This window comes from Microtus oregoni, unplaced genomic scaffold, assembly GCF_018167655.1.
Source record: "Microtus oregoni isolate MIOR12 unplaced genomic scaffold, Mior012 000118F_ref0000498, whole genome shotgun sequence".
NCBI classification, from domain to species: Eukaryota; Metazoa; Chordata; class Mammalia; order Rodentia; family Cricetidae; genus Microtus; species Microtus oregoni.
Window position 1 is genome coordinate 379,076 of NW_024544747.1, and position 25,234 is coordinate 404,309.

The 25,234-nt window shown below is 49.1% G+C and overlaps 1 protein-coding gene across 3 annotated transcripts; it reads right to left on the reverse strand.

The window, feature by feature from the left end:
* Nucleotides 1–232: 232 nt before the first annotated feature.
* On the reverse strand, nt 233–25,122 carry Espl1 (extra spindle pole bodies like 1, separase). 3 transcript variants are annotated; one of them, XM_041646035.1, is made up of 31 exons: nt 25,106–25,122; nt 24,606–24,695; nt 22,852–23,907; nt 22,554–22,658; nt 22,263–22,374; nt 19,194–19,330; nt 17,966–18,159; nt 16,549–16,788; nt 16,249–16,393; nt 15,992–16,130; nt 15,677–15,816; nt 13,771–13,905; nt 12,041–12,160; nt 10,481–10,652; nt 9,664–9,792; nt 9,383–9,539; nt 8,947–9,056; nt 6,684–7,672; nt 5,979–6,351; nt 5,462–5,623; nt 3,650–3,863; nt 3,371–3,561; nt 2,731–2,858; nt 2,493–2,615; nt 2,030–2,185; nt 1,767–1,937; nt 1,540–1,644; nt 1,291–1,406; nt 1,061–1,144; nt 778–942; nt 233–577 (listed from the first exon to the last, which is right to left on the reverse strand). In XM_041646035.1, the coding sequence occupies exons 2-31, from the start codon at nt 24,684–24,686 to the stop codon at nt 370–372; spliced, it is 6,357 nt and encodes a 2,118-aa protein (XP_041501969.1). In that variant the 5' UTR covers nt 24,687–24,695; nt 25,106–25,122; the 3' UTR covers nt 233–369. The 3 variants fall into 3 exon arrangements, with proteins under 3 accessions (XP_041501969.1, XP_041501970.1, XP_041501968.1); XM_041646036.1 differs by having other exon boundaries at nt 6,201–6,351; nt 25,025–25,122; XM_041646034.1 differs by having other exon boundaries at nt 25,025–25,122.
* Nucleotides 25,123–25,234: the final 112 nt, after the last annotated feature.

The following is a 25,234-nucleotide window of genomic DNA, read 5'->3' on the forward strand; positions in this document are numbered from 1 at the left end:
CATCTCTACAGCCCTCCTTTTTGCTTTTTAATATTTGTGCACAGAACTTTGCATTTTAATAAACCACAAAGAAAACTTTTATCACCCAGCTTTGTCCTCTGGTTTTGCCTTTCGTTTCAAAGCCTCCTGCAAGCTCCTCCCACCTGCTTATATTCCTGCAGCAAGACTGAAGGAGAGAGCTGTCACGGAATTTTAGATGCTCTAGAACTCACACCAAATGAGGCTTGGCATATCTTTATTACGGTCACATTAAAAGGAAACATTTCATACAAAACACCAGGGAAAAACCACTTTAAAAATTCTAAATAGTTAATTAAAACTAAGTTTGAAGGCAGACAGTCACATAGCCTCCACCATAGCTAAGACAGCTCAGGGTGTTTGTAGAGAGACAGGTAGGCCATAGGCTACAGGTGCAGCACCAATAAGGTACTTGAGTCGAGGAGCCTGGCGGGCCTGGCTGACATAGTAGAGAAGGGGGGCCCCTGGGCCTGCTCCTAGCCAGCCCTGCAGCAAAGCCTCCGTATAACGGTCAATGTCACGGTCAGTCACATCCCAGAGGTTACCTAGAAACAAAGGGCTGGGAAGAAAGGATGAAGAAATACAAAGTAAGGGCTCTGTAGCAGAAATATTGGAAAATAAAACATTATTGGTAGATGTGTAAGGAGGCTTGAAGCACTGAGGGACTCCCTGGGCTTATAGTTCTAGGGGGGCCCAAGATAGGCGGGACATGGGGATGGGGATGGGGGCATGAGCTGTAAGCCCAAAGGCAGGCCTCACCAGCCAGCCATAATGTACTTGAGCACGATTCCAGCTCCCTCCAGACTGCCGTGCACAGCGAGGGCTGCACTGCTACAGCCAAACAGCAGGGCCACTGCCCGGCAGCTCAGCCGCAGGATAGCCTGCCCATCAAGGAAACGGGCCCCAGCTCCGTGCCCTGCATAGCTAAGGCAGAGGAAGCGAAATAAGCATTTGAGTCAACATTCCCCGGCCCTAAAATGAACCGCAGTGATCCCCTCCTCCAGAATGCCTGTCTCCCTGCCACCCGGAGCCAAACACTCACATGTATAGGTCACGCTGTGTCAGGGCAGCCTGGACCTGCTCAAGGCTCGGGACTTCACCAATCACTCCTTTCCAGCCAGTTTCACTGCAAGGAAAAGCTGGAGGTCAGCATACAGCAGACACCATGTAGCAACAAGGGGCAAGGGAATAGCAGACAGAATGAGACGAAACAGCTAATCGTGGAGCAATCTCTAGCCTTTCCCACCCTACTGTATGCCAGTGTCCCCAGACCTGCTGAAACGGGCTCGAAATCGCTCCTCTGTGCTTGTCAGGTTACTGTGAGGGTTTAGGACATAGAAGGTATTCCGTGGGTCCACACCTTGGCTCAGCACTGATGACGCCCCAGCCTGGAGGGCAAGCACTGTCAATTAGGGTCTTGGCCTGTCCAGCCCCAGCCTACTCAAAGCCCAATTCCTAGCTCCCCAGGGCTCCAGCCTTCTTTCTTTAGGCTTTACCCAATTTCCAATCTTGGTTTCCCACCTCTTTAGTGATAGAGTAGCTGAGTAGGAAGTGGAAGGAGGGCAGCCGGGTAACCGGCAGTGCCCGGAGGCTGGGCATGCTTTCCCATGGTAGTTTTTGCAGGTCCTAGGGAAAAAGCAGCCCAAGATTACCATCCGCAGGCACATAAAGGCACGTATCTGAAGGAGTCTGGGGACAAGCTCAGTGCTCAGCACCCTCTGACACCGTTCAGTGCCCCGGCTCTTTACCTTGTCTAGCACCAACACCAGATGCTGACTGGGAGGGGTCACCTGGCTCTGCACCCGTCCTATCGCCTCACTCAGGAGCACTCGGGCACGCTCTGGCTGGGCTGGGCACAGCCCATATGCCAAGGCCTGAACATCCCGGCTGTTGAGGATTCTGGCACCACTAAGAATGACCTATAGGAGAATAAGGGTTAGTGGGTGTGGGCGCTACAACTCTGGTAGAAAAGACCACCGTCTCAGCTTCCCCTTCTAGTTCCTGAACTCACTTTTAGGAGAGTGGGGTCAGGGTATCTCCAGCCACATTCCTGTAGCAGCTCCTTTAAGCGGGAGGCCTCCTGTGCAGAGCTAGGGTCTGCACTGGATGGCAGCAGCAGCCCCCGCCAGCAGCCCAGGACATGCTCCTCCAGGGAGGTAATGAGTTCCTAGGGCAGTGGCAGAGCTTTCAGTTAGACAGAAAACGTATTTTGGAAATTAGGGATTTCTATCAGCCTTAGAAAGTCTATAATGTCTTTCATTTTCTGAGACACTCAAAAAAATCAAAGACACAGCTAGGTGGTGGCGCACGCCTTTAATCCCAGGCAGAGGCCGGAGGATCTCTGTGAGTTTGAGGCCAGTTTGGTCTAGAGAGTGATTTCCAGGAAACCAAGGCTACACAGAAAAACCCTGCCTGGGAGAAAAAAGCCTACCTCTGTGCCAGGCCTCAGCCTCCCCGCCCCCGGGAGCACACACCTCCATTCTTTGATCTAGTGCCAGTCTCCCTGTCCACCATGCCCGCTTCTCTGTACAGCTGCTGTTTTCTTTCTGGTCCTTCTGGATGGCATCAAACTCTTTCAGAACGGAGCTTAGTGGTAACTACAGGAGATGAAGAATTTATAAGATTTACTTACCTAGTGACTATCACCTTTTCATCCTTCAGGCACTGAGGCCCATGTCTGGCAGATTCTAGTCCTTGTTACAGGAACCCTACCTTGTTTTGGGCAGTGGGAATCTTCACAGTAACTGGGGGGTTGTCCTTTTCCAGTCGCGTCAGTAGGAGAGTGTTGCTCAGGATTCCAGGCTGGAGGGTGGCCAGAGCCAACACACAGACGGTCACCCCTAACATAAATAGAAGACACACAGCATCAGTACACTTTCCGGAGGCATTTGCAGACCTGCCTTCTACAGAGTCCCTCAAGACAACTCCATGAAGTCTACCCTGGTCAGTGGAGTTCTCCTAGGAACAGGCAGCTGGTACTTCTCTGTTTCTCATGGCAGCTAACAAAGGCTGCACTGGGGCGAGTGCTCCTGTCATCAGCTGGTAGGAATGACAGAAGACTCCAGACATCTCAACATACTCCTCAAGAAAAACTGTGAATTTCAGAGTATGTCTGGCTTGAGAAAAAAACAGTGTGGTGGCACATGCCTAAAAATCTCAGCACCCAGATGGCTGAGGAAGGAGGATGTTGAGCCTGAGGCCTATGTTACACAGTCAGATTCTGTCTCAAAGGGAAAGAATAAAAAAATAAGATAAAAGTAGCACAAATATAGGTAAACTAACCAATTCCTAAAGTTCATCTACCCAGTTCAACTAGATGTGTAAGAGACCCAGCCAGAAGCAGACACCATACCAGTGGGGATTTCAGCCAGGCGTTCCTGGAAACTGTCCTTCTCTGCCTGGGGGAAGTAGCCAGATCCCAAAGTCCTGAAGGAAAAGAGGCGCTGGATGCGGGCCAGGGGGACATCTCCAGATCTCTCTTTCAGGTTCAGCTCTTGTAGATGCTCTGCTAATTCAGGTGATCCTTGCTGCTTCTGGGCCTTGCTGCAGGCAACACGAACAGGCATGAGTCCGTCTCCAAACAAGTAGGACCCTTACCTGGCAGTTTGCCCGTACGCCCGGCAGCACTCACCTGAGCTGTCGGTGCAGATGGGTGAGCAGCTGGTGGCGACAGGTGATAGACACAGATTCAGCAACAAGAAACGCAGTGGCATAGGGATCCCGGTGGCCCAGGCACAAAGCCAGGAGTCGGCAGAGGTGGGAGTAGAGGCTGCTTGGAGGGCAGTGACTGACACCACGGAAAGCAATACTCAGTGAGTCAGTGATGGAATCCAGAGTAGAAAGATCTAGAAAAAGGTCAAGATCATGGCCGAATATAAACCCCATTTCTTAATTAAGGAGCCCCACAGAGAAGAGCAGCGGCTACTTGTGAAGGAGACATGCCAAGAGGATCGATACGATCCTAACGGGCGTCCCTTCATTCTATCCTCCCTAAAGTCCCATTTTACAATGCAGGAAACAGAAGCTCAGAGTGATTAAGTCCCTTGCACAAAATGCAGAGTTCAACCAGGCTCAGAGACTGCTGGACCCAGGAAGCCAAAACAATAGACTGGAAGATGTAGAACTGCTTAGCCTGTAATTCCAGAACTTTAGAGACTGAGGCTCAGTATCCCCATGTTATAGGCCAGCTGGAACCAAAGTGATATCTTGTCTCAAAAACGGGAGGAAGCCGGGCGGTGGTGGCGCACGCCTTTAATCCCAGCACTCGGGAGGCAGAGGCAGGCGGATCTCTGTGAGTTCGAGGCCAGCCTGGTCTACAGAGCTAGTTCCAGGACAGGCTCCAAAGCCACAGAGAAACCCTGTCTCGAAAAACCAAAAAAAAAAAAAAAAAAAAAAAAAAAAAAAAAAAAAAACGGGAGGAAAAGCCGGGCGGTGGTGGCGCACGCCTTTAATCCCAGCACTCGGGAGGCAGAAGCAGGTGAATCTCTGTGAGTTCGAGACCAGCCTGGTCTACAAGAGATAGTTCCAGGACAGGCTCCAAAACCACAGAGAAACCCTGTCTCGAAAAACCAAAAAAAAAAAAAAAAAAAAACAAAAACAAAAAACAAAAAACGGGAGGAAAAAAAAGCCTGGCATGATAGTATGGTGGTGTGTGATTGTACTTGTACTCCTAGCATCTGGCAGGTGGAGATGATAGTATGGTGTGTGATTGTACTTGTGGGGACACGGGGATCATGCACGAGTCATCCTTGGCTACATAGAACAGCCATCTAAAGGGCCAGCCAGCCACAGCGGCACCACTGCAATCCCAGTGCTGAGGACGCAGAGGCAAGAGGACGACCCCTGGGATCCGCAGCCAGCTGAACTAATCAGTGAGCTCCAGATTCAAAAACTAAGAAGGAGGGCTGGAGAGACGGCTCAGAGGTTAAGGGCACTGGCTGCTCTTCCAGAGGTCCTAAGTTCAATTCCCAGCAACCACATTGTGGCTCACAGCCATCTGTAAGGAGATCTGGTGCCCTCTTCTGGTGTGCAGGCATACATGGAGGCAGAACACTGTATATATAACTAAAAAAAAAAAAATCTTAAAACAAAACAAAAAAATCCCCACTAAGATGGAAAAAGCGACTAAGGAAGACACCAGATGTCAGCCCTCTGCCCTCCACACAAAAATACACACAGGTGTGAACACACAAGTGACACAGTATACCAACACATACATGAACACATGCAGTATACCCATGTGTATGAACGCACACAAACTCTCTCATTCACACAAAGCTGAATATGATGGTGCTTCCCTGTAATCCTAGAAGCCAAGCTAGGCTACACAGACAACTTCAAGAAAAATTTTTTTAGAAAGTTTGTCACCCAAAAAGGACCTACCAAGAGACCTGTGGGCTCAGCCCTCCCCAGGTAACCCTACCGCAGTGGTCAATATACTCACCAATGGGTACAGGAACTGAGTGGGGTGGGAGCCAAGGACTAGGGTCACTCCCGGCCTCCTTGTCAGGGTATAGGGCAGGCAGCTCTGCCTTGCAGGACTCCCGTCTCAACACCTCACACTCTCCTATGGGCAGGCCAGGGCCTGCAGCTGCCGTCTTCACACCTAGGGAGACAACAGGACTTTTCGTTTTTTGTTTTGCTTTTGGTTTTTCAAGACAGGTTTCTCTGTAACTTTGCTGCCTGTCCTGGGACTCTCTCTCTACACCAGGCTGGGCTCGAACTCAGAGATCCGCCTGCCTCTGCCTCCCAAGTGCTGGGATTAAAGGCGTGCACCACTACTTCTGGGCCGAGAATACAAGTTTTCATAATGCTCCCTCCTACTCCCCTAGCCTGTCTCTTCTTCTTCTATAATACATTCCGCAGAGCTAGTAAAGGGCTTTTCTAGTATTTCTTTGGTTTTTGGTCCCAGGGACACACCACAGAACACAAGCCTCTGCTTCTCTTCCTTGCAGACCTACCTGAGGCTGAGTCTTCCCCATCGGAACCCCTGAGCATTTCAAAGCTCACTTCCAGGTAGCTGTCTGTCAGCTCCTCTTCAGGGATAGTTCTCATGATCTCGGGTCCCAGGCTAGCCCGGACACAGAGTGCTGAACTGGAACTCTCTTCTTCACAATGTCTTGAAGCCACCTTCTTGGCCCGACGACCCCTCCCACTGAGACTGATGTGTCCAGGGGCACTACCTGCAGCAACTACTGCATCTGTCTTCAAGCTTGAGCCCTTCCTAGTTCGGCCCCGACCCCGGCCAGCAGTCCCTCTTCTCTTAGGTTCCTCTACAAGTTGTGCTTCAGCTGAGACAAGGTCTTCCAGGTCACTATCATCACTGAAGTTCACCTTTGACAGAGGGAATGGAAGAAATTAAGGGCCAACACTCTCAACAATACTTTCCAACAGCAGGGGGCACTATGGAGGCATTGACAGGTCTCTCTGACTTCAGCTCTGACCTCCCACACTGTACTTGCCACTCCACTCTCAAACCCTGTGGCAACTCAGTTTGGAAGAAGGGGAAAGGAACAGAGGATAGGGACGAAGGGTGACAAGGCAAAGGACTACAGAGCTGACGAAAGTGTATGGCACTGCAGACGTGGCTATGGGGAGCCCCTCTACAAGGACCCTCTGCAGACACCCGTCTTCATGCCACGCCCCTAACCACAATCCCAGCTTACCTTGAGGCGAGTCTGGGCCCTCCTATGCACCTTGGGGGCCAAGGGAACCTCAGGCTTGCTCTTTGTAGTGTAGACTTCTTCAAATATGGTAAAAGGGACATGAGGGCCAGCCTGCCTAGCCCGGCCAGGGGGCTTAGGTGTACAAGGTAGCCCATCCTCTTCCAGACCTTTCTGAGAAATATTACAGACGGGAGGGAGAGCAGAGGCTGCCTGCCGGCGCCCTCGTCCAGAGCACTTTTGTCTTCGAATCTTAGAGGGTTTTAAGACTATGGGACTTTGTACCAATGGTGGCTGCCAGCCCCAGGTGCTTGCAAAAAGTTGGGAAGTACAGCAGCTGAAGCTGGCCAGCTTCGCAAGGGCCTGAATCAAGAGCAGGTTGGCTCGCCAGAACTCTAAGTATTGTATCCGTGTTGCCACAAACTTCAGCCCCATAGCCAGAACCTTTCCCAAGCTCTTTTCAGGTGTCTGGTTCAGGCATTCCAGTGCCAAGCGTGTGTACACTTGAGCCATGAGCTCATCGAAGAGGCTTGGGACAGGAGTGGGGGGTGTCCTGTGTTTCAGCGAAGCTTGAAGGTTTTGTGTAAAGCGCTTGGTGGTTGCAGGGCAACCTTTCAGCACAGCTCGCAGCAGATCCAGGCCCGGGGCTTTATGACCCATGGCCAGCTTTGCTCCTGCAGTGACCAACACCCAGCGCAGACAGACTGCCGAGAGGACAGGGCTGGAGCACAGCAAACAGTCACAGGTGGGTGAGTGGGACAGAAAGCCAGGGTTGGGTGGGGGCTTGGTTTTCAAGACTGGAGAGGAGTTTGCAGAAGGTTGGGTAGGGCCGGGTTCCTTGAGCACGGTGGCCACCAGCTCCAGGGCAGGGCCTCTTAGGAAGGGTTCCTCCTCTGGGAGCTGTGGGCAACAGGAAACTTGGGCCTGCTGCTTCCCTTTCTGCATATGGACCTTTTTCACAGAATCTGGGTGCTGGGTCACCCCACCAAACTCTGGGGATAGAGATCAAAAATCACAAAACTAGAGTGACTTCAAGAACTCTACCATAGGGTTCAACCCACTTCCCCATCTACGTGCAAATTACTCAGAACGTCTATGCAGCACACACAAAAATGGGGAAATTCTTTTACAGAAAAAACAAAAACAAAAACCCGACTCAGTAGTCACTTTACACCCCATTCCTGTAGCCCAAAGCTCTGTTCTCAGCTGGACTGGGGGAGGTGCACATGAGATAGTAGAGGTAAAAATATTTGACAAGCTGGGCATCATGGCACACACCTTTAATCTGCAGACCCCAAACTGTAGCAGGGTGTACTGGCATGCACCTTTAGTCTTAGTACTGGGAAGACAGAGGCAGATATACCTCCTCCTATACCTCCTTGAGTTTAAAGCCAGCTGATTTCCCTGACGTACAAAGTGAATTCAAGACAGTCAGGACTACACAGTAAGACCCTCTTCAAATAAACAAACAAATAAATAAAATAAGCCAAAGGCATTCGGCAGCACTGAAAACCAGCCAGGAAAAGTTGGGCCTCTGTGGAGTCTGTCTGGAGGAGGGACATTAATGTTCTGCCTAAGTCATGTCATTTAGCACCAGACACCTGTCTGCTGTGGGACCATGGTCTGTATTCTGTCAATTATATTTTAAATAAATGCCGATTGGCCAGTAGCCAGGCAGGAAGTATAGGTGGGACAACCAGACAGGAAGTAGAGTCAATGAGAACAGGTGAATTCTGGAAAGGAGGAAGCTCTCTCAGCAGTTCTGACCCGACCGCAGAAGAAGCAAGCAAGATGTGACTGCCCTGCCACATGGCTAACACAGATAAGAATAATAGGATGTTAAGTTATAAGAGTTAATAAGAAGGGCTGGAGAGATGGCTCAGTGGTTAAGAGCATTGCCTGCTCAACCAGAGGTCCTGAGTTCGATTCCCAGCAACCACATGGTGGCTCACAACCATCTGTAAAGAGGTCTGGCGCCCTCTTCTGGCCTTCAGGAATACACACAGAATATTATATACATAATAAATAAATAAATATTTAAAAAAAAAAGAGTTAATAAGAAGCCTGAGCTAATGGGCCAATCAGTTTATAACTAATGTAGACCTCTGTGTGAGTTCTTTGGGACTTAACAACTGTGGGAACCGGGCAGGACAGAAACCCTGACAATACCTGTCTGATTCAGAATGACCCAGACTTTTCCACAGAAGGACAAGCTGCAATACGGATGCCCCTCCAAAGCTCGGGAGGAACCTGGCAGCTTACTTACCTGTGGAGGACTCCAGCAGGAATAGAACCTGGTGCAAGTCTGACTGACAGAGGTCAATGTCGCCTCGGGCCAACTCCAGCTCACTTTTCAGTACAAGGAACAGAGCACACCTGTGAGAAGAGAACCAGTCAGCAGGTGGCTGTTTCCTAGAGACTCTTCTCGCTCTTTCCCAGGCCCCGCCCTCGTCATTTTTGAGTCCTCAAGCTGACTTACAGCCTCTCTGGGAAACTGCTTTCCACACCAAGCTCCACAGGCAGAGGAGCTTAGGGAAAGGCAGTATGTGAGCTGTCCTGGACAGACTCCTCAGGCATTTCCTGTTCAGCCATGGAATGCCTGCCTTCTCCCACCACTCTCTAGATAGAACACAGAACACTTGTGCAATCTTTGGGGAATCCACATTCAAAAGCACATGGCAGGAGCTAGAATCTTTACTTACTGGTGAGGTATCTGCAGCTTGGTTGTGAGTTTCAGGGCCTCTAAGCAAAAGGCCTTGGCTTCATTTACATTCCCCAGATGGCCCAGGCGGCCGACAAGCTTCTCTGAGCAGCTCAGCACCTCTGTGAGAACCTGCCACTTTTGCACTAGATTTTCTCCTGTAGGGAACGAGAGAGACGAGACTTCAATATAGGCCACGGTCAGATACTCTGGAGACAGGCACCCAGCCTGCCATATTGAGTATGTCCAATCTCCGAGGGTCCTGGTCGCTTCTTTACTCACCGTAGTCCAGAAAGGGTGACTGCATAGCTGCTTTCTGAAGTGAGAGCACATCACCACCCATAAGCAGGATGACGATGCTTCGGAGGAGTTTGTGGGCGTCTAAGAGTGCTGTTTCAGGGGTCTGCCAGCCTGGGGGGCCAAGGGGAGAAAGATGACTGCAGCAGCAGCCTAACACCTTCAACTAAGACAGCAAACACGGGGCTGGAGAGATGGCTCAGTGATTAAGAGCACTGTCTGCTCTTCCAGAGGTCCTGAGTTCAATTCCCAGTAACTACATGGTGGCTCCAAACCATCTGTAATGAGATCTGGCGCCCCCTCTGGCGTGTGGGCATACAAGGAGGCAGAGTTGTATACATAATAAATAAATCTTTAAAAAAAAAAAAAAAGACAGCAAACACAAGAGGGCGGTGGTGGGCACCCTTAATCCCAGCACTGGGGAGCCACAGACAGGAGGCCAGCCTGGTCTACAAATCTAGTTTCAGGACAGCCAGAGGAGGAAAAAACAAAAGCTAACAAACACAAGGTACTCTTCCTTCTTCACCTTAGGCAGACAGAGTTAATCAATCACAGAACTCCTTCCCCCTAAGATCCCTTGTGTGTGTGGTGGTGCGGATCTTAGAATTCCTTTTAGCTTAATACTCCAAGAAGCTACTGGTTAAGTGACTAAATGTAGTAGGTGACATGAAACCCATTTGCTACCACAGGCATAGGTAGGTTCTAGAGAGGCTGTTTCACATGCTCGGAAGTATGGGCAGACGGCTGCAAAGACCAGACAGCACACAAACCACGACCATCATCCAAGAAAGCCTCCTTTCACCTTGATCCCAGAGCTGCTCACGCAGAACACTTGAGAGAACATTCGATGAGAGGCTAAGGTAGGAAGCCAGTATTTGCAGGGCCTGGACACGCAGAAAGTACCAAGCCTTGGATGACTTCTGGAGGGCAGGATTCCCAAGGACAGACAGCAGTAGAGAAACACCTTCAGTCACCTGGGAGAGAGAAAAAGTTAGGTGGTGGCGCATGCCTTTAATCCCAGCACTCGGGAGGCAGAGACAGGCGGATCTCTGTGAGTTCGAGGCCAGCCTGGTCTACAAGAGCTAGTTCCAGGACAGGCTCCAAAAAACTACAGAGAAACCCTGTTTCGAAAAAAATCAAAAAAAAAAAAAAAAGAGTTACATACAGCCAGGTGGTGGTGGCACAGCTTCAGTCGCAGCACTTGGGAGGTAGAGGAAGGCAAATCTGTGAGTTCAAGACCAGCCTGGTCTACAGCACTAATTCGAGGGCAGACAGGGCAACATAGAGAAAACCCGTCTCTAAAAACAACAATAAAACTAAAAAAACAACACCCCCCCAAAAAAAAGGAAAGAAAAAAACCCCAGGAAAACTACAGCTTGATGAGAACACGAGATCATCAAGATAGAGCTAACCTGGAGCGAGAGTGCGATGCTGTGAAACCCAACTGTCTAGACCAGAGCGCCCATGTTTCCTCACACACGAGCCACTGCTGCCGCTCTCTTTCTGGGAAAGGCTTGCTATGCAGGCCAAGCTGACTTAAAATTCTAGTTCTCCAGCCTCAGCCATTGAGTGTTGGGACTGCAGGAATGATGACCATACCAGGCTATCTTCCCCAGTTCCCGAACCCCTTTATGTATGTTTCTACTGCAGAAACGGGCAAAGAAAGAAATTAATCTCTACTATTAGGTCAGGGAATTTCAACCACTTTTCAGGGTCCTGAACATTTTGCCTAGCTGCAGGAAAATCTCAGAGGCCAGACAAATAACATGAAAATCCCCACTATTTCCTGAGGTCTAGAGCCTTTGGGAATTAGGAAAGTAGGAAAAGAACTGGGATATAGCTTAGTGGCAGAGCACTCGGGTAGCACATAGGAGGTCTTGACAGTCCCTAGCACCACAAATTAGTAGAACAAACAAAGGGGGCTGGCTCATGGACGAAGACTCTGCCATGTAAACATCAAGCTTGAAGACCAAAGTCCAGATTGCCAGAACAGCAGCCCATCAGTAACTCTTGCACTTGAGAGGCAGAGCAGGGCTGGAGAGATGGCTCTGCAATTAAGAGTCTGACTGCTCTTCCAGAAGACCCGTTCAATTCCCAGCATCCACATGGCAGCTCACCGCTGTCTGCAAGTCCAAGATCTGAGGCCCTCACACAGACATACATGTAGGCAAAACACCAATGCAAATAAAAAATGGATAAAAATTGTAAGAAAGAAAGAAAGAAAGAAAGAGAAAGAAAGAAAGAAAGAAAGAAAGGCAAAGGCAGTGATTCCTAGAGCAAGCCAGCTCAATATACTAGTTACAGGCAAGCTCTGGGTTCGACTGAGTTCTAGTCTGTAAATAATGTGGGCAGTAGAAGTCACCTTCTGGTTAGCCCAGCAGAGCTGAGTGCGCAGCAGAGCACAGGTGAGGGACAGCAGCTGATAGGTGTCAGTAGTCTGGTCCAGACTCTTCAGGCCTGACTCCGCTTCTTCCAGGTACAACTAAAGGATCAGATAGGTGATGTCAGCAAAATGTAGTTAGACTCTTCAGATTAAAATGGAATGAAGCATTTGCAAGCAAGGCATTGAACATTGCATTATTTCAAATATTACAATTTATATAAAGCAGCTGGGCTATAGTGGTGCACGCCTTTAATCCCAGTACTTGGGAGGCAGAGCCTAGTCTATAAGCTAGTTCCAGGACGGGCTACAAAGCTACAGAGAAACAAAAACAAACACACACACACACACACAAAATTTACACAAAGCTACTCATTTGATCCTTAGAACACTGTCAGTTAGCCCCCCCACGTAAACCACATACAGATGCCTGAAGAAATCACCCTTAGTCACCTGGAGAAAACAAAGCCAGAGAAGTGTCACATAAACTTGAGATGTCCCTGAGGGTCTGCAGTTCAAATCTCGGCCTTCAAGAATAAAAAAGGGCCGGGCAGTGGTGGCGCACGCCTTTAATCCCAGCACTTGGGAGGCAGAAGCAGGTGGATCTCTGTGAGTTCGAGACCAGCCTGGTCTACAAGAGCTAGTTCCAGGACAGGCTCCAAAGCCACAGAGAAACCCTGTCTCGAAAAACCAAAAAGAAAAAAAGAAAAAAAAGGGGGGGGGGGGGGCTAGAGAGATGGCTCAGCAGATAAGAACACTGGCTGCTCTTTCAGAGCTTCTGAGTTCAATTCCCAGCACCCACATGGTGGCTCACAACCATCTGTAATGAGATCTGGAGCCCTCTTGCAGCCTGTAGGTGTACATGTAGAACATACACAAACTATATAAACAAAATGAAAAAAATAATTTTTAGAAAAAAGTTGTGTTATAAAGTCAGGATACTATCTTTCAGGTTATGAGAAGCCATGGGAGTCTTTTTAGAAGGGAAAGCAATTATCAGACCTGTGCCAACTGGCAAAAACCAGAAGATGAAAAGCTGGGCAGTGGTGGCGCACACCTTTAATCCCAGCACTCGGGAGGCAGAGGCAGGCGAATCTCTGTGAGTTCGAGTCCAGCCTGGTCTACAAGAGCTAGTTCCAGGACAGCTAGGGCTGTTACACAGAGAAACCCTGTCTCGAAAAACAAACAAAAACAACCAGAAGATGAAATCAAAAAGGGAAAAAGTGGGTTTCAGTGTAGTGGCAAAGCACTTATCTAGTGTGCCTAAGGCCCTGGGTTCAGTCATCAGCACTGCCAAGAAAAAAAAAAGAGCTTAGGGAGTCAGGTGGTGGCGGCAGCACATGCCTTTGATCCCAGCAGAGGCAGGTCTGGTCTCTTAGAGTTCTAGGACAGCCAAACCTACACAGGGAAACCTTGTGTGGTGGTGGTGGTGGGGAACGGGACAACCACAGTGGGTATGGTGGGTGGAGAAACTGAAAGACAATCAGAAGTATGACAGTTACATCAACTAAGTCAAGAGAGAAATGGGTCAGATCTGCAGACCCATGAATGACAGTTCTTGTAATAGGCAGAAAAGAAGCCTCCAATTCCCACGTTCTAATTACGGCCAAATGTGAGGTAGCTGCCTCTTTACTACCCCATCTTCTCAGGGAAAGGCGAGCCCTTAGAGCCACTTGCCCCACTAAGCCTCATACTCCACAACCAGCACTCACCTGGGCATAGCTGGGACAGCTGAGGCTCAAGAGTTGCTGAGTGAGCTGACAGGAAACGCTGACTGCTTTTGCGTGGTCCTGTTGTCTCTTAGACACAGTCTGAAGAAGCAGGAGGGTCTCCAGGGCCTGTAGGGGCTGGTCATCCCAGAGCAACATGTTACCTGCTCCTACCCCTCAGGGTGTTCACACATACTCAGAATCTACCAATGCTCAGGAGAGCCATAAACCACCTGTCCCCCAACCCCATTTTGGGACAGGGTCTCATGTGATCCAGACTGGCCTCAAACTTGGCTATGTTATTCAAAAAGATTCAGAAAGACGAGGCTCCTGTAAGTGTTCACATGGTAGAGACAAGACTCAAGCCTAGGTCTAAGCTAACTTTTTGACCTCCTTGTGCTGGAAAGATGGCTGAAGCGTTCACAATAACAAAGGATGTGATGTTTAAAACCATATTTTATTTTTGGTGGTAACTGGGGGTTTAACCCAGACCCTGAACATACTCAGCAAGTGCTCTACCACTGAGCACTTCCTGCCCAGCCTCCTCTCAGTTTTGGAAGCAGAGTCATTACAATTTTACGGCTAGAATAGAGCTTCATTCTTGCCTGAGTGTCCAGGTAGCTGGGACTGAAAGTGTGTGCCACCACACTCTGGCTTTCCTTTCATGGCTCTGAATACGGGGTGAATGCAAGGAAGAGCATCAGTCTGGGAAATCCCTTCATGTTGCACATAAAAACAAAGTTGGCAGGCTGGCGAATAGCTCAGCAGATAAAGGCTCCTGCCACCAAGCTTCAGCACCTAAGTTAGATGTCAGGACCCACATGGAAGGAGAGAACCAAAGCCCACAAGTTGTCCTGACTGCCACACTCACATCCACATACATTCAATAAACAATTGTTCAAAGTGTGTAAAATTGGCCCTCATGGGTACTCAGGCCTATAACCCAGAGGCAGAAGCAGGGGGATTACAAATTTAACCCTGGCCTAAGCTCCACAATGATAGCTTAAAAAAAAATTATTTTTATTTTACATGTATTGGTGTTTTGCCTACATGTATGCCTACATGCTCAAGGATACCAGATCCCCTGGAACTGGAGTCAGACAGTTATGAGCTACCATGTGGGTACTGAGAATTGAACCATCTCTCTAATCTCCACAATGAGATCTTGTCTCAAACAAAAGAAAAATGGGGCTGGAGAGATGGTTCAGTGGTAAGAGCACTGGCTGCTCTTCCAGAGGCCTGGGATTTGATTGGTAGCACCTACATGGCTGCTCACAGCCGTCTGTAATTCCAGTTCTAGGGGATAAAACACACTTTACGACCTCAGCAGGCACTGTGCATGCACAAAGAACACATACATAGATGCAGGCAAAACAGATGCAATTTAAGATAAAATGATCTAAATGTTGTAATTGTAATTCTTGCTTGATAACTGTTTTGTTATATGTAATTTTACAATGTTAAAGTTAAAGCCTTTCTTTTTTGTTTAAACAGAAAAAGGAGAAATGGTGTAGGAGGGTCATCTGTCTATGTGTTACTTTCATTGGTTAATAAAGAAACTGCCTTGGCCTTTTGATAGGCCAGCCCTCAGGTGGGTGGAATAGACAGAACAGAATTCTGGGAGGAAGAAAGCAGAGTCAGGCAGATGCCATGAAGCTCCGGCCCGAGATGGACGTAGGTTAGAATCTTCCCGGTAAGCCATGACCTCGTGGTGACATACAGATTATTAGAAATGGGTTAATTAAGATGTGAGAGTTAGCCAATATGAGGCTAGAAATAACAGGCCAGGCAGTGTTTAAAAGAATACAGTTTCCATGTAATTATTTTGGGTAAAGCTAGCCGGGATCCGGAAGGGAATACAGCCCGCCAACCTCTTTACAACAACCGACTCCACCAGTTTTCCCATTACCTTTGCCACCAACTGATAGAGGGCCACAAGGATTTGAAGGGAAGCTGAGGTCTGCTGGAGACACCGCACGGCTGGGGCTGGCTCCTTTGTCAGCACTTCCTTCCACAGGGTCAAGGCTTGGTCTAGGCATTTGGACTGAGCTGTAAATCAGAAGTGACCACTTTTTCCACTTGGCCATCTGGAAAGAACTTGGGTTTCTCTATAACATGTTCTGACCTTTGTGCCAGCCCCTCCTCACTCTCCCACATCCCCAGCACAAGCCCGGCCTCTTTCACAGTAGTGGTCTGTTGTCTACACTATGTTTACTGCCCTCACCCGCTTCAGCAGCCAGGTTGAAGGCGATGTTACTATACAGGAAACGATCTTCCTGGAGTTTATCTTCATAGTTCAGGTCATTGACTTCAAACTCCTCCATGTTAGTAGGGACCTGGGCCCTCCGATCCCGCTCGATACCCTGGTTGAGAAAGCAGACAGACAGAAGCAAAAACAGGGACTGGCACCAGCTCAGAGGGAGCAGCCCAGGACAAAAACTATTGGTCCATGCCCAGTAGCAGGAGCTCAGTTTTACTTACTTCCTGCATTTTGGTCTCCAAGGTACAGATATAGAGCCATAACAAGGCCTGTGCTTTATCGTCCAGAAGGCAATCCTGTTCCTGCACCTCAGGCCTCACAGACTCCAAAAGCTGCAGGGCTTCCTGGATAGCATCCAAGGCAGAGCTGTAGAGACAGACACACTTGATTGGTGTCCACTACAGACAGCTCCAATGTCCATAAAATGAAGGGCACTTTCAGGAACAGAGCAGGAGACTGACCCCGTATCAGCAATATTAGGGCAAGCAGCAAAAGAGGCCTCCCTAGTTATCCCTCCTCACCAGTCGGTCTGCTGGGCAAAGTTGTGGTAGCATAGCACTTGAGCCAGTTCCACCAGGTGGGTAGCTCGTGCCCAGGCTCCAGATGCCGTCTCTTCAGGGCTGAGCTCCAACAGATCACAGATGACATTGAAGCGTTCCTGCCCAGTGTCAACACGCACTGCCTTGTAGGCCCGCAGCTCCTCCCTCAGCAACGAGACCTGTGTCTCTGGGTCCCAGCAATTTAAGCTGTCTCGCAAAGTCCTGAAGGGCAGATCAGCACCTGGGTAAAGACCCTGACAAGTCTCCCAACCCTCACTAGGGAGCCTCAGCCTTAAGCTGGTATTCACTGTCTTCCAGTTGTGCCTTTAAAACTCTTAATCAGGCAAGGTGCTGGTGGCGCACGCCTTTAATCCCAGCACTCGGGAGGCAGAGGCAGGTGGATCTTTTTTTTTTTTGCTTTTTCGAGACAGGGTTTCTCTGTGGCTTTGGAGCCTGTCCTGGAACTAGCTCTGTAGACCAGGCTGGTCTCGAACTCACAGAGATCCACCTGCCTCTGCCTCCCTAGTGCTGGGATTAAAGGCGTGCGCCACCATTGTCCGGCAAGGCAGGCGGATCTTTATGAGTTCGAGACCAGCCTGGTCTACAAGAGCTAGTTCCAACAGAGAAACCCTGTCTCAAAAAAAAAAAAAAAAAACAAACAAAAAAACAAAACTTTAATCAGGTTACGTGGCTCCTCTAACATAGGAGGGATCACATCCAAACCCATACCCAGGACTTGTAAAACCCAGTGTGGCCTGGCTCCTGCCCACCTAGACTGCCTCATTCAGCATGCCATGCCCCATCCTATCTCCTTCCTCCATGCTGGCTTTCTCAAGCTCTTCCCATTCCCAAGCTTGTTTTCACCCCAGTGCCTTCCCAGTCTGTGAGTCTCTATTCCAAGGCATTTAATGATGGATTCCTCTACATCTTCAGATCTTATACTTCTCCAAAAAAGACTTCCCTAAATAACCCACCTAAAGGTCATCCCTCTTTTAACAGGTCATGGTTAGTCTTCATGAAATACACGTACAATGTACTTGGTTATATTTCTCCAAGTACAGCATAAACCCAACAAAACAAGAACATTGCTTCTTACCACTATGCCCCTATACCTAGTGGCTGGCATTGCATCAAGCACTCAATGTGTAACTGATGGATGGATGAGTCATTGCCTTTCTCAAAAGTAAGGATCGAGGACACTGGACATGGTGGCACATGCCTTTAATCCCAGCATTAGGAAGGCAGAGGCAGAAAGATCTTTGTGAGGTCAAAGCTAGCCTGGCCTACATAGCAAGTTCCAGGTCTATACAGAGATACCTTGTCTAAAAAAACAAAACAAAAAGCCTAAGAGATCTGCCCAATCCACGGACAGCTACCGCAGTTCTCCTGTGCAACTCACTTCAGCTGCAGCTCCTTGTCTCCTGCCCTGGCTGCATCCATTTTGACCCGAACCCAGAAAGTGACTGGCTCGACCATGTGTTCAAAACTGTAAGGTTGCAGAGCTGCTAGCCATAAGGTCACCATCTCGCAGCCCTGGGCCTGTTTACCCAGCTTCTTCAAACTCTCCACATGCAGCCGGAAGCACCTATGCAGCTGAGCAGACATAGATTAGAGCTGGGGCATGGAGCCACTCAGAGTATACATACAGCATGGCAGAACACACACCACACGGAAGAGGGACAGCAGGGGTCCTGCTCTCTGTACGGCCTAACAAATAAGCATCTTGATCCTCTCTGCTTCAGGGGCCCCTCATGGTCAGCACCAACAGCATTAAGGACCTGATCCCCCTCCTGTGACCCTTTCCTCAGCCTGTGGCCCTGTCTGGTCCTGGCAGAAATGCTGGAACTCTTACACCTTCCTTCTTCCTACTCTACTGGTTAAACTCAGGTTAAGCCTTGATTTCTTGCACTATCCACTTATTTTAGGCCCCCCTTCCTGCCCAGGCTACCACAGTAGCCCCACTACCTGGGCTTATGCCCCATACTGTTCTCCACAGTGATGGAAAAGCAATTCAAATGCCAACTTGAGGGGCTGGAGAGATGGCTCAGAGGTTAAGAGCATTGCCTGTTCTTCCAAAGGTCCTGAGTTCAATTCCCAGCAACCACATGGTGGCTCACAACCATCCATAATGGGGTCTGGTGCCCTCTTCAGGCGTGCAGGCATACACACAGAAGGAATATTGTATACATAATAAATAAATAAATATTAAAAAAAAAACAAATGCCAACTTGATGTCATGGCTCCACTTACATCCTTCAGTCACTCACCCCTCACCTGAGAGACAATAACTCAAGGCCCGGTACTACCCATATCACTTTCCAGTCCAGCCAACCCATGCTTTCAGCTCATTCTTGCTTAAGATATTGTCTTTTACTCTGGCTGTGCAAAGGGCCACCCTGGGGGTGGGGAAAACTTAAAATATATAGAGCCTGAGCTCTAGGGCAAGAACCTGATGAAACTGGAAGCAAGCGTTAGAATAGAATGGCTCTGATGTTCACTCAGGTGATTCTGATGTGAAGCTAGGATTGGAAGGCAGGTGGCAGCAGGGCAAGGGTGTTAGGAAAAACCCCGTAGGCACTGGTGCCCACGCCACTGTACTCACGGCCACCAACATAACTCCCTCCTACCTTCTCAGGAGGCACCTCAGGGTGGGCACCGAACTTTGCCAAGCCCAAGTGCTGACAGACTGGCTCCAAGATGGCACAGGTCTCATCATAGAGCTTGTGACTGAAGAAGCTGTAGGCCAAGTTGCTGCTGTAAGAGGCTACAGGGAAAGACAACTGAGCATCACAGTGCTTCTGTTTCCCTGTCGGCACGAGACGTTCAGCCTGGGGTCAGCCTGGGGTCAGCCATCAGCTTCTGGATGAGCACACGGGAGGACAGGCTCTTCCTTGGCTCCACAGAAGCCACTGACCCCTCACTGACTCCCCAGGACACTAAAGCCATAGCACCTTCGTTTGCATTCCCTGGACATATTAGACCCTCTCCAGCCTTCAAGATTTGGCACTGGTTGTCTGCTGTTTCAGAGATGTTTGTTCCTAGACATCACCAGGCTAACATCTTCCAAGTCGCATGCCCATGAGGCAGACCCTAAACAACTAACTCAAAATGGTGCTTGTACTCCTTACCCTTCCTGAATTTTTCTTTCATTTTTAAATTTTTTTTTACTTTATTTATTTATTGATTGATTGATTGATAGATTGATTGTTTTTCGGGACAGGGTTTCTCTGTAGCTTTTGGAGCCTGTCCTGGAACTCGCTCTGTAGACCAGGCTGGCCTCAAACTCACAGAGATCCGCCTGCCTCTGCCTCTGGGATTAAAGGCAAGCACCTCCACCGCCCAGCTCCAGCCAGTGCTCTTAACCACTGAGCCTCTCTCCAGCCCCATGGGCTTCCCTTTGTAATCTCCTATTCTACTCCTTGTCTCAAATTTATCACCACTTCTTTTGAACCTGTATTTATTTTGTGTGTATGTGCTTGTATGACACAGTGCATGTATGAAGTGCAACCTGAAGGAACTGGTTCACTTTCTATCATGTGGATTCCAGGGATCAAACTCAGGTTATCAGTCTTGGTAGCAAATGCCTTTACTGGCTATCTCCCCTGTCCCCACTTGATTTTTGATTTTTTTTTTAAATATTTATTTATTTATTATGTATACAATATTCTGTCTGTGTGTATGTCTGCAGGCCAGAAGAGGGCACCAGACCTCATTACAGATGGTTGTGAGCCACCATGTGGTTGCCGGGAATTGAACTCAGGAAGAGCAGGCAATGCTCTTAACCACTGAGCCATCTCTCCAGCCGCCTTGATTTTTGATTTTTGTAGCCCAGGCTGACATTGAATTCATGGCAATCCTCCTCTCTTTGCCTCACCAGAAGCTAGGATCAAAGGTGAGTCAACTCTTAATGCTTAAAAAGGATTTTAGATTCTGATTTGATTATATGTGAATGATTTGCCTGCCTGCATGGGTACTATGTGTATGCCAGGTACCCATGGAGAGCAGAAGAATGTGTCAGATCCCTTGGATGGTTGTTAGCTTGTTAGCTGCTATATATCAGTGCTGGGATTTGAACCCATGTCCTCTGGAAGAGCAGTCAGTATCCTTAACCGCTGAGCCATCTCTTTATTCCCCCCTCACTTTTTTTTTTTTTTTGGTTTTTCGAGACAGGGTTTCTCTGTGGTTTTGGTTCCTGTCCTGGAACTAGCTCTGTAGACCAGGCTGTTCTTGAACTCACAGAGATCCGCCTGCCTCTGCCTCCCGAGTGCTGGGATTAAAGGCATGCGCCACCACCGGCCGGCCCCCCCTCACTTTTTAACATGTTAATTCATTTATTCAGTTACCTTTTCCTGAGAAATATCTAAAATTTCCAAAGAAATATCTAATATTGCTTGGCAAGTTGTTGAATAAATAAATCTCAGTAAGTTTTATGTAATTGGAGGAGAAGGGGGCAGTTCTAAGACTAAACTCGGTCACTGCACATGCTAGGCAAATACTCTACCACTGGTCTACATCCTCAACCTAACGCAGTTTCTCAAAACTGACGGCTGTAGCCAGGTTTGGTGGTTTGTCTTTAATCTTAGCATTCAGGAAGCGGAGGCAGATGGATCTCTGTGCGTTTGAGGCCAGCCTGGTCTACAAGAGAACATAGAGAAACTCTGTCGGGGGTGGGGGGAGGGGGGAACGACAACAACAATAACAAAAAAACAGGCTTTTAGGGCTGGAGAGATGGCTCAGAGGTTAAGAGCATTGCCTGCTCTTCGGAAGGTCCTGAGTTCAATTGCCAGCAACCACATGGTGGCTCACAACCATCTGTAAGGAGGTCTGGTGCCCTCTTCTGGCCTTCATGTATACACGCAGAAAGAATATTGTATACATAATAAATAAATAAATATTTAAAAAAAAAAGACATGTGCTATACCAGCATTATCTGGTTCTTAAACGTTTTAAGTTATGGGGCTTGAGAGATTGGCTCAGTGTTTTAAGAGCACCTGCTATTCCTGCAGAGGGCCCAAGTCTGATTTCCAGAATCCACATGGAAGCTCCCAACTGACTGTAACTCTGTTCCACAGGATCTGAATCTTCTTCTGACCTCTGTGGGCACCAGGCACACATCAGGTGCACATAAATACACACAGGTACTCACACACATGTAAAATAAATTTTTAAAAGAAAAGGTTAGCCAGTGGTGTACATCTTTAATCCCAGCACCCAGGAGGCAGAGGCAGGCAAGATCTCTGTGAGTTCAAGACCAGCCTGGTCTACAAAGTAACTTTTAGAACAGCCAGAGCTATGTGGAGAGACATGTTTCCCAAAAAAAGAAACTATAACTCGTAACCTCGGCACTTGGGGAATTGAGGCAGGAGTACTGCTGTTTTAGCCCAATTTGGATTCCATAATGTGACTGGCTTAAAACACTAACAAATATAAAGGCTGTAATGTTGCATATCAGGTACAAACATTTTTATAAAACAAATACCAAATCAAACTACAAAATATAAGAAGAATAAAATCAGAACCCTCTGTCATAAGCCCCATCAAGTCTCTCCTGGCACTAACCGGAGAGACAGATCCTTATACACAGTTCTCCTTAAACCTAGGGCACTCGGTGGTCAGAAACACACAGCAGGTACTTGCCAGCCTATCAGGTGACAGCCCTCCCCCAGAACTGTGCATCTGAGACACAAGGCACTAACCAGTCGTCCCCAGGTAGTCAGTCAGCTCTCTGCCTGACAGATCCGCTAAGGCCTCCAGCATCCAGGTAACAGTAGACCTGCAACTGTCCAATAGCTGGGCCAGCTCAGCTGCCTGTGGACAAGAAGGATAGAAAGTGACAAGAGTCATGCAAGGTCCACGGGGACGTCCACCTTCCCCACGCCTGAAACCAAGATACCCCAAAGCTCAGATCCTAAGACTAAACATGAAACCAAGATACCCCAAAGCTCAGACCCTAAGACTAAACATATTTCTTGATTCCCAGATGGTACCTGGCAGCCTTGGGCAAAGTCGTAAACCATCCCGGTGAAAAGATGAAGACCCTGGAAGTGCATCTGAAGCAAAGACTGCTGCTGCTTGGAGGAAACTGCACAGACCTGAAGGGGGAAGGGGAGCTCCATGCTGAATGCTGCCTGGAGTCCCTGACTCCTGGCACAGACCAGAGAGGAGGAAACACTGGGGAAATCACAACCCTCTCAGTTTACAACAGGATGCTTACCAGGCACACTCAGAGGGCAGCTTGCCAAGGACCCAAAGCATCCCCACCCTAACTCTAGGTCCTTAACTCACATCTTGAAGCTGCCGGACAAGGGAGCAGTACCCTCCAAGGAAAGCAAAGAGGTTCAATACGACATCGAGCCCATAGCGCCCCTTGATGCCTCTCTCCAGGCTTGAGAGGAAGAACTGGCAGCTGTCATACAAGGCCCGGAGCGGGGGCAATGGTGCCTCCAGACTGTTGTTCAGAAGAGCCGATGCCTTCATCAGAAGCTGGGCCACTGTCCCTGGTCTTTTTCCCACAGCTTCCAGCAGCTCAACCCCCAGCTGGCATAACTGGAGGCTGGGAGCTACACTGCTGTTCTCTAGGTGGTCACGAGCCTTCTCCACTGTGCTAGTAGCCTTGTGGTGCTGGTGGCTCCAGCAGAGGCGACGACAGTGCTCCAAGGTGAGTTCCAAGAGGCAGAGGGCCCTTGCGGGAGAAAGAGGACGAGGAGAGCGACCACCCTCACCTACCAAGACGCGGATCACTTGCCTAGAGAGCGAGTCATACAGGAAGTCAGCCTCCACTTCATCTAGGCCACATCCACTAGCATCAAACAGCTGGTAGGCAGCTACTACGCGACAGGCCGTTGGAGAAGCAAAGTGAGGGACCTCACAAGGGACACTGCCATCCTCCAAGAGTACTAAAAAACTCAAGGCCTTCAGCCGGGTTGAGAAGGCCGCTCGCCGCTCTGACAGTGCTTCTGCTCCCTTCCAAAGCAGAGAGTAACTGCCGCGGGCCACAGCCTCATAGTCCTGAGGCGCAGCCTCTCGAGAGCTCTGCACCAAGCAGGCATGGAGAGGCTGGGCAAGGCAGAGCACAGGGTCTGGGCTGCCCTGAGCCAAACCATTCCGAAGTAAGATGAAAAGAATCCGTTCCAGATAGAGAGGAGGGCGCTGTGGAGTGGACGACAAATAGCCATCACAGGCCAGCTCTGCCAGCTTCAGCAGACTCTGCAGGTGCCCGGGGCAAACGATCTTGGCAGTCAACTGCTGGTTGCAAGCCCTCAGGATGGTGTCACAGACTTGCCTTCTCTCAGCGTCATATCGGCTGCTGGGAAAATCAGTTCGCGATCTGGACAGGAACTCCTAGGAGGAGGCAGAGAAAAGCAGGGTAGAAAAAGAAAAGGAACTACAAGTAGGGTGGCACAGACAAGCATCTCTCTCTCTCTCTCTCCAAATTAAGGCAAAACACAAGTCAGGCTTGGTGGTACAGGCCTGTACTAAGGTAAAGAGGCTGAAAGTTCAAGACCTTCCTGGACTTGAGTGGGTTCAAGGCCAGCTGGGGCAATTTAGTGAGACGCTACCTCAGATAAAAAGGTGAAAACAAGCCAGGCATAATGGCACACGCCTTTAATCCCAGCACTTGGGAGGCAGAGCAGGAGGATCTCTCAGAGTTCCAGGACAGCCAGGGTTATGTAGAAACCCTGTCTCTAAACTTAACAAAGTAAAAACAGATACAGCTCAATGGTGAGGTTCTTCCCTGCTTGCATGGGCTCCTGGGTTCAATGCCCAGGATAGAAAATGAAAAAAAAAAAAAAAAAAGCCAGGCGGTGGTGGCGCACGCCTTTAATCCCAGCACTCGGGAGGCAGAGGCAGGCGGATCTCTGTGAGTTCGAGACCAGCCTGGTCTACAAGAGCTAGTTCCAGGACAGGCTTCAAAACCACAGAGAAACCTTGTCTCGATCGAAAAACCAAAAAAAAAAAAAAAAAAAAAAAAAGGAGAAAAGAGAAAAGACAGATGGTCTCAAAAAACTAGTTGTGTCTTGAGACAGAAAGCACCCCACCTTCAAGTCAGGCAGCAGCTCCTGGGCCTCCTCCTTGCTGCAAAGCAGAGTCACGAAGTCGACTCCTTTGAAGTTCCTCATGGCAAAAGGCTAAAGAAGAGGAAACGGATTGGAGAATTGTTGTAAACTCTGCGGAAATTTGTAATGGAAATAACTGGAGAAAAGGGATTGAGGCATCAAAAGAATCCTATCACAAATCCTATGGGGCGGGGAGCAGGGGGACCATGCCTAGACGCTGGATCCCGTTCTAAACTGACGTGTCCAACCTTTCTTCGTCCAGGCCGCCCCTTGTCCTCCTGTCCCCACCATGCCACCCCTGAAGTCTCCACAGGGTCACTGGGCGCCGACCAAGCGGGGCCCCCGAGCCTCCGCAGAAGCGCCCCATTTCCTTCGAGGTCAGAAATGGGAACACCATTCACCTCGGCTTGAACACGCTCTCAGGAGATCCTTCGAGCCTTACTTCACCCAAAGTCGCCGTCCTTTACGGGTCTGTGACTAACCTCCAGTCAGAGCCGCCACCAAACATCCGAAAGATAGTCTTTTTCCGCGCCAGCTCCTCCTTTCAAATATCCTAGTGGCCAATCAGCGAGAAGGCGTAACGCCGGCCGGTCGGCCGCGTGGCGCTCTGG